This window comes from Lepidochelys kempii, chromosome 1 (assembly GCF_965140285.1).
Source record: "Lepidochelys kempii isolate rLepKem1 chromosome 1, rLepKem1.hap1, whole genome shotgun sequence".
NCBI lineage: Eukaryota > Metazoa > Chordata > Testudines > Cheloniidae > Lepidochelys > Lepidochelys kempii.
Window position 1 is genome coordinate 119831035 of NC_136380.1, and position 21966 is coordinate 119853000.

The window sequence follows — 21966 nt, forward strand, 5'->3', positions numbered from 1 at the left end:
GTCATTCTTATCTTTATTTGGGCCATAATTTTGCTCTTAATAAATTTGCAACTTCCGACATCTTAGGTAACTTAATGAGCCCATCAAACATTAAAACAAATTTTTAAGAAATAAAAAGACAAGTAAATTAGACGTTCTATAGAAAGGCAGATGAGTCACATGAGTCAGATTCTGCCCCCCATTACAACACTTTCTTTGGTCTGATAACCACCTTTATGTGGAGATAGCAACATACTTCTTTTCAAACTAAAAATGTTAATCTGTAAGCTGTTGTCATACAGTATTATTGGGCACGTGCAGCTATAACTTGTATATTGTATTATATTACAAAGGTGTATTGTATTAAATAGACTGCAATAATGAAAACCAAATCTAAATTGTATATTATACTTTTCCTTTAAAGCAAGCAGTAGCTTTTTGTCCTTTGAGATTTCACCATTTAGAGTTCAGTTCTTGATTTCAGAGCTTTGGGTTTTTTGCAGCTACTTGATTTTTCTGGCTGACCTACAATTAAGAGTCAGTGTGCTTATCTAGAGATACTTAGCTACCATATTGATGTGCAGAGAATAAGAATCTGAATAGAATAGAGAATGCTTTACTTTTCCCCAATTTGCTGTATCTCTCTACCATACATTTCTGCATATGTATGTAGTACTCAGGTGGCTTGAATGATTCTTAAGTCTTTTTGTCTTAGCTCATTCAAAGTAGGTTTTATAGAATTAGCTAAAGATCTGTCTCATCCGTTTCTTTAATAGTCTGAGATTGGAGTATTTATTTAGCGTTGCATCATTTTGGTCCAGCGGACATTTGGAATGATATACTAAATCAGGTGCTTTTGAATCCCACTAAGAGAATTATCAGAGGCCAGTGACTGAAACGTTATCTGTGAATTTAACAATAAAGCTGAAAGTTGTGAAGGACATATAAGTATCCAGCAAGGCTTACATTTTTTTTGCTTATTTCCTGATCTGAAAATATTCTTGGTATTTTGTTTAACTTTTAAAATTCTGATTTGAGGTGTCTAAATTAAGTTACTTGATGTTTAGATTAAGTAATTACTAGAAAGTAGAGATGTCAGTACTAGGTTACAAGGAGGCTGAGCTGCAGAATTGCATTTTAAGTTGAAATTCTATATTCTTGTACTTTTTAACTTACTTTTTTTTTAAAAGGGGTGTAAATGACATTCTTTTGTTCAGACAAATGGTTGATAAGCTTTGAGTGTCTTGCATTTAGTTTATAGGTTGTAGCTTAAAGAAACCTCAGGAGTTTGGCAATTAAATCTGTTTTTACAACCATGTTAAGGGTATTAACGGTTCTCTCAACTCACAGTATTATTATAGTCTGAATTTTATTGGCCACTAGCCATCTACATGTTGGTCTCAGATAATGTGAAAAAAAGAAAGTATATTCATTCTTCAGTAGCATCATATTTTACTGTCCTCCAGAGATCAACCCCATAGATGGGTGTTAATATATTGGTAAGTTCTTTGTTGACCTAATCGGTTATTGGATGATTTAAACCAATATATTGTGAAGAAATTCCTCATCATAAAATATGAACACAGAAACTGCTGGAAAAAATTTCAGTTGTAAATCCATTGATTATTTGGAATGAAATAAGTCTTTTGAACCATTAAGACAATAATATAAGAACAAAATGTAAAATATTCTTTTCCAAGCAGAAAATAGAGTTCCTGATAAACTGGACTCATCAATCGGGGAGAATCCAGATTCTGCACAGATGAATGGAGCTGACTTGGATATCTCTGGTTTGTCAATGGCTGAAATTGCATCTTGTAGTTATGAAGCCAGGTAGATAGAAATTATTTGTCATCTTGATTGTAAAGTTCTGTCATACAGTGCTCACAGATGGCTAGTGAAATATCTATTTACATTGCTTAACTTCATCCAAACATGGAACACTTAGTCTTTGTTTCAGAAATTACATTTAAATAAATTATGCTAGGCACCAGCACAAGAAGGGAAAATGTGTTTCCTCTCCCTTTTTACTTTAGCTCATAACTCGAAACATGGTATTAATCAGTTCTCACAAGCTAAGATATTTCAGTTGGGCCAAGGCCACTAAAGAAAATCCGAGGTTCCATACAAAGTGATTGATTTAATAGGTGCCGTCCTTCTCTCTGAAACTGAACCACTGTTTTTTCATTGCATTAGGAATGTTGTACTATTGGAGGTCAGGCACAGATGAGGCATAAAATTAAAGTCCTGATCGCTTGTGATCACCAAATCTAACGGTAATTTTCCCACAAATTGTGTGCTGAATTCCCCAAATATCCTGGTCAAGAGGGGAACATCCAGCGCCTACAGTAACTTGTTTTAAATATAGTCTCAAAGATATATAATATATTGATATTTAGGGCTGTCAAGCAATTAAAAAAAATAATCCCAATTAATTGTGTGATTTAAAAAAAATTAATCCCGATTAATCACACTGTTAAATAGTAATAGAGTACTATTTATTTAAATATTTTTGGATATTTTCTACATTTTCAAGTATATTGATACAACACAGAATACAAAGTGTACAGTGCTAACTTTATATTATTTTTATTACAAATATTTGCACTGTAAAAAACAAAAGAAATAATATTTTTCAATTAACCTAATACATGTACTGTAGAGCAATCTCTTTATCCTGAAAGCTGAACTCACAAATGTAGAATTATGTATTTAAAAAAGGCATTCAGAAATAACACAATGCAAAACTTTAGAGCCCATATGTCCACTCTGTCCTACTTCTTTTTCAGCCAATCGCTCAGAGAAACAAGTTTGTTTAAATTTTCAGGAGATAATGCTGCCTGCTTCTTGTTTACAATGTCACCTGAAAGCGAGAACAGGTGTTCTCATGGCACTGTTGTAGCTGACATCACAAGATAGTTACGTGCCATATGTGCTAAAGATTCATATTTCCCTTCATACTTCAACCACCATTCCAGAGGACATGCGTTCATGGCGAGGACTGGTTCTGCTCGATAACGATCCAATGATTGGAAGGCACTTCGGATTCTTAAACCTTGGATCGAGTGCTGTAGCTACCTTCAGAAATCTCACATTGGTACCTTCTTTGTGTTTTGTCAAATCTGCAGTGAAAGTGTTCTTAAAACGAACAACATGTGCAGGGTCATCATCCAAGACTGCTATAACATGAAATATATGGCAGAATGCAGATAAAACAGAGCAGGGGACATACAATTCTCCCCCAAGGAGTTCAGTCACAAATTTAATTAATGCTTTTTTTAAATGAGCATCATCAGCATGGAAGCATGTCTTCGGGAATGGTGGGCAAAGCATGAAGGGGCATACAAATGTTTAGCATATTTGGCATATAAATGCAGTGCTGGCTACAAAAGTGCCATGTGAATGCCTGTTCTCATTTCAGGTGACGTTGTAAATAAGAAATGGACAGCATTATCTCCCAGAGATGTAAACAAACTTATTTGTCTTAGTGGTTGGCTGAACAAGAAGTAGGACTGAGTGGACTTGTAGGCTCTTAAGTTTTACATTGTTTTGTTTTTGAGTACAGTTATGTAACAACAACAAAATCTGTATTTGTAAGTTGCACTTTCATGATAAAGAGATTGCACTATGGTGCTTGTATGAGGTGAATTTTTACAGTGCAAATATTTGTAATCAAAAATAATATAAAGTGAGCACTGTACACTTCGTATTCTGTGTTGTAATTGAAATCACTATATTTGAAAATGTAGAAAACATCCAAAAATATTTAATAAATTTCAATTGGTATTCTATTATTTAACAGTGTGATTAATCACGATTAATTTTTTTGAGTTAATTGCATGAGTTAACTGCGATTAGTCAACAGCCTAATTGGTTCGTATGGCAAATAACACCCTTGCATTTATTATCACCATGGAACCATCGTTAGAGTATTATAGGGCAGATGAGCTGGTGGTTTGTTTTTTTTTTTTTTTGGCTTGGTTTTGCAAAGATTTTATTATTTTATAGTTCAATATGTAACTTTACACAGTTGTGCTATTATAATAAAATAAACCACATTGATCCTCTTTCCTTCTCCATGCTCTAGCAGAGTTGTACTGTTTTACATAGTTCATGTTCTTTCATAGCTTGGAGCAGGAGATGGCAAGCTCTGTCTAAAATACATATTTAATTTTAAAATAAGTTACGATGTATATTCTCAATAGCCCCACTTCTGTTCATTGTTTGAGACACATAGCACAAAATCCTATAATTTTTGGATTTCATTACTATAGTGCAAGTCACTTTTTGCATCAATTAGACCATTTACATGAGTGGAGAAAACTCCTGTATATCTGTTCTTTGCCTGGAGTAGTGGTGCGGAAAAGTATGAATATTATTATTTATTTGTATTACTGTGGCATCTAGGAGTCCTAGGTATGGGCTGAAAATCCATTGTGCTAGGTGGTGCTGTACAAACTCTTTACCTTGTAAATATCTGAAATGTGATTTTTGAAAAAGGGAAGATTTATATAACTTACTTGATTTTATTTGATTTTAGACAAGTTGGGATAAAGAATGGAATGTTTTTTGGCCAAGCAAAACAGCTATGTCCAAGTCTTCAAGCAGTTCCATATGACTTCCATGCATACAAAGAAGTTACACAGACAGTGTATGAGACACTGGCCAGGTAAAGTGCATTATGTATTTGTATAATCTTTTGCAGCAATCAAGCATGTTTTCACTTGCTACATTCCCAAATGCCATTATGTGATCTAGGATTTTCATCTTCATGGGTCTGTTATCCCCATTTTTTTCCCCCTTTCAAACCATTCCCACCTCAGTTCTTCCTTTTGTAGTAACTTTTTATCTTGACTCGGTAATGGAGGGTAGTCAGTTTAGAGTGAGACTGCCTCCTGTGTTGCTCTGTATCTTTAGGTCAAATCCTGCAAAATGATCAACATCTGACTCCTGTAAAAGTCAGTGTCAAAACTTCCACTGACTTCAGTGGGAGAAGACTGTGGCTTTCAATTGGCAAGTGTTGTATGTGCTGCTGCCCTTCCAAGACACCAACATTTCTTTAGACACACATTTTCAAGAACTGAATTTTTTTGGAATAAATTTAAAAAAAAGTTTACTTCTTTATTTCAGTTGACTGGGGGGAGGGGAAAGGGGTCAGTTATTTTTAGGTGAAGAATAAAATATTTAACTTTCCTTCTCCAACTAATCTTTTAAAAGCATGATGCATACTGAAATTAATCCTAGACCGTAGTTTGCTTTAGTAATACTTTTAAATGCTTAACTAAGTTGTGTGGGATAATGAGAATAAAAATTAGGGAAATACCACCACAAAAGGAAGACTTTACTTGCTACATATTTGTTTTAACAGATGGTGAGCTGTTGCTGCTGTTTCACCTCCTTTACTTTGTGTTGTTAGCTATACTCATAACATCGAAGCAGTCAGTTGTGATGAAGCACTAGTAGATATCACTGAAATCCTTGCAGAGACCAGACTGACTCCTGATGAATTTGCAAGTGCTATCCGCACCGAAATCAAAGACCAGACTAAATGTGCTGCCTCTGTTGGGATGGGTTAGTACTTTATTTCATATTTACTTACAAGTGTCACTTGCCGTCCTTGGGTATATCAAAATAATATAAGGGACTGCTAAAACAGTGAGTTTTCATGAAATACACAAAACATTGCCATTAAAATAAATTTACTAAAAAAAATTCCTTGATGGAAAATGTTAAGCAACCTAACTTTAGGGGTTGCTACCAGCTCCCTTTATAGTACTGACAGTGTGGTATAATTTCACTTCTGGGACACTTTGTGTTCATTTAAAAATAAATATTAAGATATCTTTTCCAGTAGATTTTACAAATGAAAGCAGGATAAAACCTATTCAGTCACCATCCAGTATAAAACGGGAAAGTAATAAAGGGCTATAGAGTGGCATGATTTGGTATAGGTCATGTTCACTAAAAGTAGAGGTAGTCAGTTTTGTAGGAGGTACAGTATGTGAATTCACATCTTTGAAAATTTTCCATGCTTGCTTTTTCTTTTTCCTTGTCCCTCTCTCTCTCTCCCCCTTTCTCTCTGTTCATAATCATATTATAGAAATGAGAATCTGGGAATAAATATTTTGAGACAATTAAAATTCACTTCTGATTTAAGTTGAAATCCATTATTGTAGCTCGTTGGAAGTAGACTTCTCCCATTATCTCTTATTCATTATTGTTATTAACTTTAAATATAATTCACCAGATTCCTGTTTGTGTCATGCCTTGCCTTGAGACATATTTGGAACTTTTATAGCCTTACTTAATGTGCTTATTCTTTGTTTTAAAAAATACAGTTTCTGAGCATACCTTTTATATTCTGATTTCAATTTCATTTTACTGGTTGAAAGAACCAATTCCTTCAGTCAAATGTTTGTTCCAGTAATAAGTATATATCAAATACTTTTAAAAAGAGAGCAGTCTGCAATTACTGTGTATCCAGTGATTTTCTAAAACTTCATATGATGGGAATAGTACAAGGACATCACCTTAGGCCAGGATAAAATGATTTGGAACAAAGGACGTGTGGCCCAGTGGCTAAGACACAAGCCTGTGACTTGAAAGAGACCTGGATTCAGTTCTTTAGCCTGCCACATACTTTGTGAGACCTTGAGCAAGTAATTTATCTCCTTGGGAAGGTTGCAGCAATATAACCGAAGATGTGAATTTCACTGATTATATAGCTCAACCAGTGAAAACTTCTGTGTTGAGTGCTCTTATCTCTGAGATAACTGTCTTTTATTGTTATTATTTTTATTATTTATTATTTTGGCTTAGCTTAAGTCAGTTGGGAACAGATTTAAGTTAGATGGAAATAAGAGCATCCACACAGTCAGAGATTTCACTGGCTTAACTAAGTCATTTTATCTAAGCCAATTAAATTAAAACCTGTGAATGTGTGTAGACAAGGCCTTACTTTTTCTGTGCCTCAGTTCCCCATCTTGTAAAATGAGTATAGTAGTATTTCCCACTTCACATAATGCTGTGAGGATATATACAGTAAAAATTGTGAGTCACTTTGATACTACAGTAATGAGAGCCATATACCTAAGATAGGTAGACTGGTGGAAATCTGAAGTGACATATTACAGGCAGAGTATAGGACACCAAAGGAAAATTGGACATGGAATCCTCACGAAAGCTTATGCTCAAATAAATTTGTTAGCCTCTAAGGTGCCACAAGTACTCCTTTTTTTTATTGAGTGTGTCATAAATATAATTGCTAGCATGGTGCCCATGATGTCTGCATTACCATCATTATTTACCAAAAAGACATTAAATAATGTAACCCTTGCAGAACAGGAGAGACAGGGAACAACACATTGTAAATGGTGACATTTACCTAACCTTTTGTAGTTTTCCCTATATTACAGCAAGGTTTTTTTGGTAGCAATGATATCACAGAACGAGACATGCTAGCACACCATATTGGAGTGGTAGCTGGCTGGACATGAAGAAACCTGTAAGCAGAAAAAAAATTCTGAAAGTGTGCCAAATGTCCCCCTCACTCTGATTTTTATGTGGCATTCTAATAGTAAAACTAATGGAATTTTATTCTTTTTTAGCAGGTAAAGGGGCTGAGAAATACCCATTTCTATCATATAATTCACTATTAGTATGATTAGTGTAATTGACAGTTTATTATACTTACGTTGAACGCAACATCTTTTTTCAGAATGATCTTCAGCAGTGATACTCAGAGCTCAGGGGTTCAGGAGCCAAATTAGTGATCACCATTACCCAAAAGGGCCACAGTAGTGAGAATTCATTGTTTCATATACTATATAATTCTCACAGCAAAATGACCACATTTTTTTTATTAGCTACAATTGGTTAATTACATATTAAAAGTATCCTGATTGGATAGTAACTTAGATTGATAAATAATTAAATCACACTGTTTTAATAATGTGCTGCAAAGAGCTGCAGGAGACACATTAAAGAGTCACTGGTGGCTCATGAGCCTCAGTCTGAGTATCTCTGATCTACAGTATAAAGATGCTGAAATTTTACTTTTTAGCGATTTTGATAGCTGTTATGTCTATTTCTACATGTGTAGAACATTCACTGGAGACTAATACATTAAAGTATTTTGTAGTGGGTGTTTTTTATTTTAATTTAGCAAGTACAAGTTAGTGTTGCAAAAATACCCTTTTTCCCTCAAACCCTACCAATTGTGGAGTGGAAGCATGGACTGCAGAAACAAATACTAAATAAAAAATCCAAAGCAGTATTTGGAGAGGGATTAAAATGTGGCTATACCTCTCTACACCTTTCTCTTCATCCTCTGACTAGGAAAATGCTGTTTGTGATGGCAGAAATCAGCATAGGCATCTTTTAATTATTTGTTCACTTTTACAGGTTCCAATATTCTGCTGGCCAGAATGGCAACCCGCAAAGCAAAACCAGATGGACAATATCACTTAAAACCGGAGGAAGTGGATGATTTTATTAGAGGTCAGCTAGTTAGCAATCTTCCAGGTACATTTTTAAATTGAATTATTGATGTCCTTCTTTTACAGGGATTTTTCAGGCTGACATTAGAATTTGCTATATGTTGCAAATTGGTGTCCAGTATCAATCAAGGGTCAAATTATTTTTCCCAAATTTCACATAAAAGAGGTTCGCCATTATTTAAGGTTATGTAATCTGGAAAATGAAGATATTTCATGTTTAGGATTATCTGCTGAATACTGGAATGCTCCTTCTCATTTCTCTTGTTATTTTACATTATTTTCTTTGTATCTTCTTTAAAAATAAATTCCTTATTAAAGACCTTACAAAGCCATATAGTATGGTGAGTTGGCAAGGGATGGACTCAGTTTAGTATTTCAGGCAGCCTGAATACTTTTGCATTGCTAATTTCTGGGTGTTACATCTCCAGCAGAATTCATGCTGAGTCACTATACTTGGGTAGTTACTGTTAGGAATGTAATGAAAAAGTCTCTTAGTATAGGTTTCAGAGTAGCGGCCGTATTAGTCTGTATCCGCAAAAAGAAAAGGAGTACTTGTGGCACCTTAGAGACTAACCAGTTTATTTGAGCATAAGCTAGGTAGCTCACGAAAGCTTATGCTCAAATAAATTTTAGTCTCTAAGGTGCCACAAGTACTCCTTTTCTCTTAGTATAATGTGCTTGCCTGATTGGTTAGTTGGCTCTGTTATGAATGGTTGAAAATCATATTGTAGGTGGTGTCAGGATAAAGGGAATATTTTTTTAGAAAGGCGTGTGCACTGACAGAATTTTGAAGTTTGGGAAGGCACCAGAAAAAGGGAGTTACTAAGGATAAAGAGACATGACTGAAAAATGGGAGAGGAAAGGGGGTAAAAAGATGGATGGTTTTCTTAAAACTTGTTGATATTAGGTAATGCCCAGTGAGAGAAGGGTTGGAGAAAAATGAGGAAGGTGGAGAAGTAGAAGTCAGTGAGTGGAATGTAGAGGAGGAGATACGGGAAAACCTGAGCATTCTTGGGTTGAAAGAAGGAAGTATTCCTTGAAATTAGCCAACGCAAGGATGGAATGGTGAGTGGAGAATACAATGGAAAAGGAAACTACAATAGGACTACAACACCTTAACACTTCTGTGTACATTATCTTGCCATAATGGACATAGAAGTAGGACTGACAACATTTGTTTTCATTGAATTACTGTATGTAAAGATCTCTAATTTATTGTACCATTAAACTTGAGGTACAGGAATCTGTGTGGATTGTGTCCTGGAAGAATAGTAGAAATTTGCTCAATTGTGGCAACTGTATTTATTCAATTGTAAGCCAAAGTGCTTTCTTGTATGTAACAGGATAGCATGTTGCCTTTATATTGTATGCACCTGACACAGTTTGAGAGGGAAGACCCTGAAATTAATGAATAACTGAAATACAGAGCATAAATGGGTACTTAATCTTGCTCAAACTGTATGCACAGCTGTTTTAGGAATATGTGTTCCAAAAAGATTTCTTTCATATAAGGAAACAAAACAGAAGGATATTGTAGTAGACATATAAAATATTTGAAAATAGCATCATTATCCATATGTTCCTCAATGTATAATTCTAAATCTAGAATAATACTTAATTTGTCTATTTCACTTCTGACTGTAGCTCACTATAGATTGCCAAGGCAATTAGGTTTTAGAAGCTTGATTTTTTTCTTGATACATAACTTTTTTTGGTTTGGCCTCTTCATCTAACCTGTACTATCTGTCCATTTTTATCTAATTAAATTTAATTTTCTATAGTATAACGTAGTATGCTTTAACTTAAAAGTCCTTTAAAGTTTTCTGATGTCACTTGCATTTAATGTTTTCAGTGTTAGTACATCATTTAAATTGTAAAATGGAGATCCTAAAAGATGGAATCTGATTCAGAGTATTCTAACTTTAGCTATCTACAGTAGTGTAAATGCGTAAGTTATGATTAATTTGTAAATTATTACTTTTTTTATAAATCAGTATTTTCACTAAAAAGAGATAAAATTAACATACTTGGATACTTACAATTTTCAGGTGGTTCGTAACTCATAATTTGAGCTGTCTTTCCTCTCTGAAATAACATGTTTCCAACCAAGTAGCAATTGAAAATAGCTAGAATTTTTACAGGTTTCCTTTTAGGTGCAAACACTTTTGTGTACAGTTGCAAATATATCTCACTTATTTTGTTTCTGATTATGTAAGGCTTCAGAGCTTTTTTGGATTGATAAAATGTATTAATCAGACTACTGTCTTAATACTGACCTTGTGCTCAGTTGTTGTACAAAGCGTAGAAGACACTGTTGTTATCCATGGGGTTACAAGTTAAAAGCAATGTCTTGCAAGCACAAGTTAGCAAGTCTTGACATTGGAACAAGCATACAAACATCAGTAACTGTAAAATTTGGTACAAACTAAACAAATACTGTACACGATACAAAAGTTTCTGGTCAATCGTAATGCAGCCAATGTGCTTTTTCCCCCAATCCCACCTTAAAATTTGAACTGGATACCGGGCATTTTAGGATTGAAAGAGAATGGTCGTGCTTTAAAAATAATGAACTTTGTCTGGATTGTGTAGACTTAACAGAACAAAATTACTTATTCTCTTGTTAGGAGTTGGTAGGTCAATGGAATCCAAGTTGGCATCTTTGGGAATTAAAACTTGTGGAGACTTACAATATCTTACTATGTCAAAACTCCAGAAGGAATTTGGTCCAAAAACAGGACAGATGCTCTACAGATTCTGTCGTGGCTTGGATGATAGACCTGTTCGAACAGAAAAGGAAAGAAAATCTGTTTCAGCTGAGATCAACTATGGTATAAGGTTTACTCAGGTAAACTAAAACTGTCTTTCGTTTTGGAGGATTAAATATTATATTTGAAAGACTTCCTCCCACAGCAGAAGATCCTCCTTGTTTCCCATGGATATTCTGAATGCCCTCATTTAATCTTTTTTTTAAGACATCGCTCTGTTACAGCCACAATAACAACAGTCTTATTGATAATCCATCATTCTCAACATAACATTCTATTCCCGGGAACGATTCACCAGACTGAAATTCAAATGCAGGTTACTCATGTGGCAATGCATAGTACCATATCTAGACTAGTGCAAATTTTTAACCAATTTCTATCTTTTAAAATACTGCATTTTTAAAATCTTTTATTAATTATAACTATGTTAAAATTATTACTTTCATAAAGGAAGTTAGTGCAATGGTAAGAGTGAGAAATTAAATACTATATGAAAACTATAAAAATGAAGGCCAACATTTTCATACCTGGGTGCCTAAAGTTAGACTCTTTAACATATTGTTTAAGGTTCTTAAACAAAATGCCATATTGGAGAGGGAGGGAGCCTCTGCCTTTTTCATTGATTTTTAGAATCAAAACAACAATCTAGGGGTTTGTCTACACAAGCTCTTAATCTACTCCCATTTTAAAGGAGGGTATATTAAAGCAGTGGTTCTCAACCAGGGATACACGTACCCCTGGGTGTATGCAGAGGTCTTTTAGGGGTGCATCGAGATACTTGCCTAGTTTTACAACAGACTGCATAAAAAGCACTAGTGAAGTCAGTACAAACTAAAATTTCATACAGACAATGACTTGTTTATACTGCTCTATATACTGTACACTGAAATGTAAGGACAATATTTATATTCCAATTGATTTATTTATAATTATATGGTAAAAATGAGAAAGTAAGCAATTTTTCAGTATAGTGTGCTGTGACACTTTTTTTTATGTTTATGTCTGAATTTGTAAGCAAGTAGTTTTTAAGTGATGTGAAACTTGGGGGTACGCAAGACAAATCAGATTCCTGCAAGGTGTATAGTAGTCTGGAAAGGTTGAGAGCCACTGCATTAAAGCACACTGGGGAACTTCTAGTGCATGACAGAGTCTGCATGGGCACTTACTGCATGGCAGACTTGTGTGTGACAGACTTACACCTAAATGTTTGTTTAGGCAATCCCTAGGAACCTAACTTCAGAACCTAGAGTTTGAAACTTTGAACCCATGTTTCTACCAAAATTCTAATTTGATCACATTGCATACCATTCATAATTTATAGTACAGATTAAATTTAATATTAAGTAAACCTTAATGTATTACTTTTCACTTGGAAATCAGAAAATGAAATGGGTAGCGGCCTCATGGCCAAGGTCTAAGAGTGCAATAGAAAACTTTTCCTTTTGTAATTTCCTGATTTTTGAGTGCTTGATTTCTCAAACTTTCTTGCATCAAAGTTGGGAGTTTTTCATTTAATTTCATAATATTAAATGAAGAAAAAGGGATGAAATGCTGCTAAATGCAGTGTGGGGTTATTTGATCCAAACTGTGAAGCAGTGGTCACTGAGGAATCCTTAAGTAAAGCCACTGAATTTAGGTCCAGCTTGCCAAAAGGAGTATAGACAACTTTGGCGATGATCCTCAGCAAAAGTACTGCAGCTGCTTCAGAAGTTCACTTGGAAGTTTAGAGCCACAATCATAAGAGAGAGAAATGAACGCTCAAATTGCTTAGAAATTGACAGCTTAGGCTCCCATGTGTGTCAAGGAAAATCTTATCTTCTGAATTTCTTCAAGTATTGCCCCTATGGGTGCTCCGCTGCAGGTGTATCTGCTCCACTGTGCCTCTAATTGGAGATTTGAGGTAGCAGTGTCCATTCAGCCTGCCCATGCACTCTCCCTCCCTGGTGGTCTGCTTCGAGGCTGTCTAGCACTGCACAGGTGAAACCCCCTCAGTTCCTTCTTGACTGCCTTTGGCCTTGAAGGAGCCAGTAGTTGTCCCTTCCTTATCTGTGTCCTTAGTATAAGTAGTAGTTGTTTTTGTTTCTTTTGTTCTCCTTAGTAGTAAGTGTTTCCATTTTATCCCCTTGGGATTAAAAAAAGAAAAGAACTTTAGCTTATATTTCCTGCCCCAGGCACCTTTAGACAACTCTCTACATTCTTTCAGTTAAAAAAGAAGGGCAGGGGAAATAAAAGAAGAGAAGAAAGAAGAACTTTCTTCTGCATTCCTCACTGCTAGAAGGTGATACCTCCCTCCCCAGGGGAATGCCCAGCTTCTAGAGTTGCCTCTGAGTGCCTGGGAGAGTCCCATATCCCTTAGAAGTGCTCCCTCTGCCTCTAGCTAAAGCCAAGGTCTTGCAAGAACAGGGAGCTGAAGTTAAAACTTCTCCTTATGGAGAAGACATTTCAGCCATCCAGGGGACTCCGGTGCTGACCCTGGATCATCCCTGGAGCCTTCAACTTCAAAGGGGTTAGAGTCACGAAAAGACCAGTAGATTCCTCCTGAAAAGTTTCGAGAGAAAGGGCTCAGAGGCCCCAAACTGAGTCATTGGCCAGTCAGAGGGGTTCCCCAGTGTGGCCACCTTGGTACTGGCTACTCCGAACCACGGTACCTAGAAACATCAGGGTGCTTCTGCTATGAGCTCTGCCACACCACCTACATGCACCTGGAGCTCAAGCTGTCAGGTTGTGGTACTTCCCTCGAAGGACAAAGACCAACACTCTACCACCTCTAAAGGAGCAGCACTGAGAAAACCTTCAGTTGGGTGAGACAAAGCTCCCGTCTAGGGAACGCTTTGCACCTTCACAACTGTCAGTACGGACAACGTACCAGGGACACTCCTCCACGGTACCAAGTGAGCCAATTGTACCACAAGAGTTCCAGTATCCCAGAGATGTGACAGTTGGGGAAGAACCGCAATCCCCATTATTTGGTACCAGGACTCTGCTACCGAGCACATCCTGGCACCCAGACTCGCCCTCAGCACCAGGCTGTGTACCACAAATGCCCCAGCCAGTGCCACCCTTACTTGATAACAAGTCTGACAGTGACCAGGAGGAGGTCATTTCCCTGGCCTCTCATCGTGGCCCACCATCATGGGTCTTCCTCAAGTCTATCAAACTAACCTTGATCTATGGGCCCCCTTGGGCACTCCCACCACTCATCCCCCTTCCCCAGGGCCGTATTGGGATCCTTAGGCAACATACAAATACCATAATTCACGGGCATTTAGTGTCTCTCAGAAAGAGTCTGCCTGATGGTCTCCTAGAGCATCACTGTCCAGAGCCCCTGAACCAGAGGAGGAGGAAAAGGAGGAAAGTCTTGAAGGGGAAGTTTCGCTCCAGCAAACTTCTCCCTATCTTCACCAGGTGAGGCTTTAATGCCCTTTCCCCATCACTAGCTGATGATTTCAAGAACTTGCAAGGCCTTACTAAGAGGGTGGTGGACCAGCTGCAGATTCCCCTACAGGAGGTAGTAGATGCACATCACAAACTGGTGGATATTCTGCACAACTCCTACTTGCCCAGAATTGCCCTCCCAATTAATGAGTCTATTTTAGTTCCTGCCAAAGTCCATCTGGAAGACACCAACTGGCAAGGGAGCCGACAAAAAATTCTGCATCCCTCCCAAACAGGCAAACTTTCTGTTTCAACATCCACAACCCAACTCCGTGGGTAGTTGATGTGGTTAATGCATGAGGCAAGCAGCATCACACCAAGTCGACCCATATGGTTGTGATTGGAAAAGCTACCTTTCTATGAGAGGAAGGCATATTTGTCAGCGACATTGCAGTTTAGAGTCTCAAACTACCAAGCTTCCATGGCCAAATATAATTTTATTAATTGTGGGAAACTCAATGCATTTCTGGAACATTTACTGGAGACACAAAAGGAACAGTTTCAGGCGATTGTCAGAGAAGGTCAGTTAGTAGCCAGAACGGTGTTACAGACTGCACTGGACGCAGCCGATACAATGGCCTGTTCTGTCTCTATGGCACTGGTAATGAGAGAGTCTTATTGGCTACACTTTTCTGGGTTGCCCAAAGAGCTGCAGACTACAGTGGAAGATCTCCCATTTGAAGGGCCCAAGCTCTTTGCGGAGAAGATACTCTTCTCTCTGCACCTTGAAGGATTCCTAGGCCACATTATGCTCCCTGGGAATCTACTCTGCGGGACAGAGAAGATATAGTTCTCAGACATAGCATAGGGCATGACCTCCTCAGTAACCACACTCAGCACTATTACAAGCCACAACGTAAGAGGTTCAGGGATCAGAAGCAGTCAGCACCACAATCTGTGACCTCTCAGACTGCCTCTTCTAAGCACTTTTGATGGGTTGGTCGAAGGCCCAAACAACTATACCGCAATGTCAGGTGCCATCTACACACCTGTCATGCCCCTTTGGAATTTGCCTGGCCCTCTTTCCCAGCAGTTGGGAGAGGATCCTCTGCAACAGATGGGTCTTGGAGATTATTTCAGAGGGTTATGCCATTCAGTTCACTTCCCTCCCCAATTCCCACCCTCCTTCCTTGTCCCTCTTCAGGGACCATTCTCATGAGAACCTGCTTTGCCAGGAAATCGATCATCTGTTACACTTAGGGGCCATAGTACCAGTCCCAGCACAACTCAAGGGCAAAGGGTTTTACTCCCTTTATTTCCTGATCTCCATGGTCAAGGGAGTTTGAAGGCCCATTCTAGATCTAAAAGCATTAAACTAATACATGAAGGCTCAGAAGTTCAAGATGGTCATGTTAGCAGACATTATTCCAGCTCTAGAGCAAGAAAATTGGTTTTTGGCCCTCGACCTACAAGATGCTTACTTCCACATCTTGATACAACCATCACACCGGAGATTCCTATGGTTTACTTCCAGCAGGACCATTATTAGTACAGGGTGCTCCAGTTCTGCCTCTCATCTGTACCCAGAGTATTCTCCAAGGTTCTCTCCGTTGTAGGGGGCCCACCTGTGAACGCTGGGCAATGTGATTTACCTGTACAGTAACTCCTTGCTTAATGTTGTAGTTATGTTCCTGAAAAATGCGACTTTAAGCGAAACAATGTTAAGCGAATTCAATTTCCCCATAAAAATTAATATAAATAAGGGGGATTAGGTTCCAGGGAAATTTTTTTCACCAGACAAAAGACTAATTATATATATATATATATATATATATATATATATATATATATATATATATATATATATATATATAAAACACACACACACACACTCAAGTTTTAAACAAACAATTTAATACTGGTACACAGGGATGATGATTATGAATCTTGGTTGACCTGGTGAAGTGAGAGGGTGGGATATTTCCCAGGGAATGCCTTATTGCTAAATGATGAGCTAGCAATCAGCTGAGCCCTCAAGGGTTAACCCATTGTTTTTAATGTAGCCTCACACTCTACAAGACAGCACAAATGGGGGGTGGGGGGGGGGGGAATAGCATGGCAGACAGAGACACACACCGTTTGTGTAAGAGAGAGAGATGCACATGGCCCCTTTAAGTACACTGATGCCACTCTAAGTACAATGCCTTTTTAAGTAGATCAGCAAGTTGAGACAGAAGCTGCTGCCAGGAAGCTCCCTCCGTCCTGAGCCCTGCCATGCTCTATGGAAATAGCCTAAGCGGGGAGCATGGGGGAGGGGGACACCCTGACATTAGCCCCTCTTTCCCCCCATCCCCTGCCCTTCACAGCAAGCAGGAGGCTCCGGGGAGCAGCTCCAAGGCAGAGGGCAAGAGCAGCACACAGCAGTGAGGGGAAGGACAGCTGAAATGCCGGCAATTGATAGCCTTCTGGGCAGCTGCTGCACAGAGAACTTAGAGGAACGGGGAGCTGATGGGGGGGGCTGCCGATCCACCCTGGTTCCAAGCCCCCACCAGCTGGCTACAATGGACTGCTCTTCCTGCAAGCAGTGAACAAAGCACGTGGCTGCCAAACGATGATATAAGGGAGCATTGCACAACTTTAAACGAGCATGTTCTCTAATTGATCAGCAATGAAACAAATGTTAACCGGGACAACTTTAATTGAGGAGTTACTGTACCTAGACAACTGCCTCCTCAGGGCTCCCTTGTTTCAAGACGCTGTACTTGCCATCCAGACGACATGCGCACTTTCATGCTGCTGGGTCTACAGCTCAACTTAGAGAAATTGACACTGACCCTGGTACACCTGGAGTTTATCAGCGCCGACCTCAATGCAGTACAAGCGAGAGCCTTCCTTCTGCTACACAGACTCACCACTCGGACTAGTCTCATGCAACAGTCCAGGCCAGCCCTCAGACATCAGCCAGAAACTGCCTGCAGCTGCTGGGTCATATGGCAGCATGCACCTTTGTCACCCCAAATGCTGGATGTTGACATGTCTTGAGATGTGGCTCACTTCTGTATATTCCCCAAACAGGGACAGACTAACCAAACTGATATCACTGCCCTCCGCAGTAAAGCACTCCCTTGACTGGTGGAGAGATCCATCCAATGTCTGAGCAAGCATTCCCTTCGTGCAGCCGCCACCAACGCTGACTCTAACAACAGATGCCTCCCTAATAGGCTGGGGAGCTCACCTACACGACCATAAGGTTCAAGGCAAGTGGTCTTCCACAGAAGCAACCTTCTATATCAGCCTTTTAGAGCTAAGGGCCCTGTGCACACTTTCTGCTTTCATCAAGAACACCTACTCAAAGGTCATGATGGACAATATGACCTATATGTGTTACATAAATCGCCAGAGGGGAGTGCCAGATCTCCCTCCCTCTGCACGGAAGCACTCAAATTTTGGAATTGGTGCATCCACCACAACGTGTTCATCTCAGCTGTCAATCTACCAGGGATATAGAACGTGACAGGTCACAGTGTGTCGGAACTTTTCTCATAACCATACATGGGAACCGAATTCAGAGGTGCTTCAAGACATATTTGCCCTTTGGGGCACCCCAATTACAGATCTTTTTGCTACTTACCGGAACAAGAAATGTCCTTGTTACTGATCCAGGGCTGGCCTGGGGAAACATTCACTGGGAGATGCCCTCATCCTCCCATGGGACAAGAACCTCTTGTATGCCTTTCCCCCATTTCCTCTTCTGTCCAAGGTTCTGTTGAAAGAGTCAAAGTGAGAGTTATTCTGAGTGCCCCTTCCTGGCCAAGACAATTCTGGTTCCCTTACCTGACACAGATGGCAATACTTCCTCGGGTTCCTCTTCAGCCCATTCCCCTCCTGCTCTCTCAAAGCAACGGGCTAATTCTTCATCCCAACCTGTGGGTCCTCCACCTCCTGTCTTGGCTCCTTCTTGGTTCCAAGACTTAGAGGTAGAATGCTCTGACTAGGTGAAAGACATGTTGCTTCACAGCCAAAAGTCAACCACTCGACATACTTACCTACGAAAATGGAAATGATTCCAAGTTTGGTGTCATTCTGAGTACACATACCCAACCTCAAAAAGAAAAGGAGTACTTGTGGCACCTTAGAGACTAACAACTTTATTTGAGCATAAGCTTTTGTGAGCTACAGCTCACTTCATTGGATGCATTCAGTGGAAAATACCGTGGGGAGATTTAATGTTTTCTGTGTATATTCCTTTTCTTTTTGTGGATACAGACTAACACGGCTGCTACTCTAATACCCAACCTTGTCTTCTCTCCCTCTCATTTTAGATCTCAAGAGGTCAGAACTCTGAGCTTCCTTAAAGTACAACTTGCAGCCATAACGGCTTTCTGCCATCTGGTAGATGGTTACACAGTGTTCACTCACCCGCTGACTCATAGATTTCTTAAAGGCATTGGGAATCTCTTTCCACATATGAGACCACCCTCTCCAACCTAGGATCTTAACCTCAGAGCTTTGACTAGACCTCCCTTTGATCCCATGGCAACTTGCTCTCTCTTACACCTGTCCATGAAGACAGCATTTCTAACTGCCATTACTTCAGCTAGGAGCGTAGGAGAAATAGTGATCTTCATGGCACACCCAGCATATGCTGTCGTTTTTTAAAGACAAAGGCTTTTTAAAGGCTGCATTCCAAGTTCTCCCTAAAATTGCCTCCACTTTCCATATGAATCAACAGATCCATCCTCCTGGTTTTTTCCCAAAATCACACTGTGGCAACAGGGAGGTGATTCTGCATATGCTAGATATTAGAAGAGCACTAGGATTCTACTTGCAGAGGACTAAGGACTTCAGGAAGTCACCTAAACTCTTCCTTTCATTCACGGAAAAATCTAAGGCTCCACCATATCAGCTCAAAGACTATCCAAAAATGGGATACGTACAAAATGGGAAATGACTGCCTAGGAAGGAGTACTGCGGAAAGGGATCTGGGGATCATGGTGGATCACAAGCTAAATATGAGTCAACAGTGTAACGCTGTTGCAAAAAAAGCAAACATCGTTCTGGAATGTATTAGCAGGAGTATTGTAAGCAAGACACGAGAAGTAATTATTTCGCTCTACTCTGCGCTGATTGGGCCTCAACTGGAGTATTGTGTCCAGTTCTGGGCGCCACATTTCAGGAAAGATGTGGACAAATTACAGAAAGTCCAGAGAAGAGCAACAAAAATGATTAAAGGTCTGTGAGGGAAGATTGAAAAAATTGGGTTTGTTTAGTCTGGAGAAGAGACGACAGAGGGGACATAACAGTTTTCAAGTACGTAAAAGGCTGTGACAGGAGGAGGGAGAAAAAAATGTTCTTCTTAACCTCTTTAGGTTGGACATTAGGAAAAATTTCTTGACTATCCGAGTGGTTAAGCACTGGAATAAATTGCCTAGGGAGGATGTGAAATTTCCATCACTGGGGATTTTTTAAGAGCAGGTTGGACAAACACCTGTCAGGGATGGTCTAGATAATACTTAGTCCTGCCTTGAGTGCAAGGGACTGGACTAGATGGCCTCTTGAGGTTCCTTCCAGTTCTATGATTCTATCCAAATGGGTCTCAAGTTGCATTAATCACTTTTATCAAGGGCTCAACCTGTTGCTTCTGTCTGGAATCGTACACACTTCATGAGGTCAATTTCTACATTGGTCACATTCCTTAAAGATGTCCCTATCTTGTAAATCTGCAGAGCAGCAACTTGGGCCTCTGTCCACACATTCATAGATCATTATGCGATGACTGGAGATTCAGCCTCCGCTGCCGTCTTTGGCTCCATAGTACTCTCTATAGTAACCACCTCCACTCCAAAGCCTCAGCCTTCCAAGGAGGATATTGCTGTGAAGTCACCTACAGTGGGACTACTCAAAGAAGAGGGAGTTACTCACCTTGTGCAATGGTTCTTTGAGATGTATGTCCCTGTGGGTGCTCCATAACCTGCCCTCCTCCCCTCTATTTCGGTGTTCCCTATAAGGGACTCTGTGTAGAGAAGGAACTGAGGGGGGGTTCACCCTGACAATGTAGATAGCCTTGAAGCAGCATGGGAGGGAGAGCACAGGTGCAGGCTGAACTGACACCACTACCTAAAATCTCTGATTAGAGGTGCAGATAAGCTTATAGTGGAGCACCCATAGGGAAACACATCTAGAAAAACTATCATTATTGCACAAGGTGAGTAACTTCCTCTTTTCAGAGTTCGTACTAGTTGTCATCAAAATCTCTTGAATAAAACAACTTGAAGTTTGTGCATCAGGCTGTTCTTCAAATGACTCTACAAAGAAGTTGCACTTTTTTGTAGAAAAATAAAACTAATTTTTCAATGTTCCACATCTCAAAAGTGTGTGATTTACCTCAGATGTTGCCAGAACATGCTCCTCTGACTACAAATGACAAAATTATATGAAATTTGTATCCTCAGATTTGTCATACATTAGTATAGCAGTATGCATGCAATGAAAATTCTCCTTCTATTCAGAGGCAAAACAGAGCAAGTTAAAAAAGAGGCACTTTTACCTATGAGTTTTCTTGCTGCAGTCAGTTGGCTGTGCTCTTTTTTATTTTTAAAATCTTTATAGTGTACCCGTTAGTGCCAAAACTACATGAAATAAATTAACTAAAGTACTTTTTTAATTTTTAAAGACATTTTAGCTCTCTACATCAGATACATGACAGAGAGTGATAAAGAGCTTTTTTTTTCTCTTCCTTTTAGCCTAAGGAAGCAGAAGCTTTCCTTCTGAGTCTTTCAGAAGAGATCCAACATAGACTTGAAGCTGCTGGGATGAAGGGTAAACGATTAACTCTTAAAATAATGGTCAGAAAGGCTGGGGCCCCTGTAGAACCTGCAAAATTTGGAGGCCATGGAATCTGTGACAACATTGCCAGGTAACCTTGCATAGAATTAAAAACTTATCATTATGTAGGTATGGACCCACTTCTGCAGCATGCTGAGCCCTGTGAACTCCCAGTAAAACATAAAGGGCATTAAAGATGCTTTTTGCCTTGCAAAATTGGACTTTATATAGTATCTATAACTATATAATAGTTGCAGTAGTGTTCTCAAACTTCCTATACATTTTGCTTAATATAGTCCCAGGTGTTCTTGTTTTCCTATAGAAACATGACTATAGGATTTTCATGGGAAAATGTCTTAAATACATGTCCCTCTTACAATCTTAGAGGAGTTTAGAGACTAATATCTGTCCTTCCAGTCTCCTTTAGAAGTAGAAAAGGAACTTCATTGTGATGGTCTTGAAATAAGCAGGGGTGGTTTGGTCTGCAAAGCCTTTTGGTCTGAAAAGGCTTTGTCAGTCAA

General features: G+C 39.0%; 1 protein-coding gene across 21 annotated transcripts in view; it reads left to right on the top strand.

The window, feature by feature from the left end:
- The window catches only part of REV1 (REV1 DNA directed polymerase), a 95721-nt gene that overhangs the window by 38697 nt on the left and 35058 nt on the right, over positions 1-21966 (top strand). For 14 of the 21 annotated variants that reach the window (XR_013636084.1, XM_073352192.2, XM_073352182.2 and 11 more), the window contains 6 exons: positions 1680-1812; positions 4520-4648; positions 5396-5550; positions 8383-8502; positions 11105-11325; positions 21364-21536. Coding sequence is in view for 20 of the 21 variants with exons in the window: in XM_073352192.2 (XP_073208293.1) it covers positions 1680-1812; positions 4520-4648; positions 5396-5550; positions 8383-8502; positions 11105-11325; positions 21364-21536 (931 nt within the window). In the remaining variant the exon portion in view is untranslated. Of the gene's footprint in view, positions 1479-1679; positions 1813-2176; positions 2256-4519; positions 4649-5395; positions 5551-8382; positions 8503-11104; positions 11326-21363; positions 21537-21966 lie in introns of those variants that run through there. The other 7 variants (XM_073352291.2, XM_073352152.2, XM_073352264.2 and 4 more) reach the window with 6 other exon arrangements.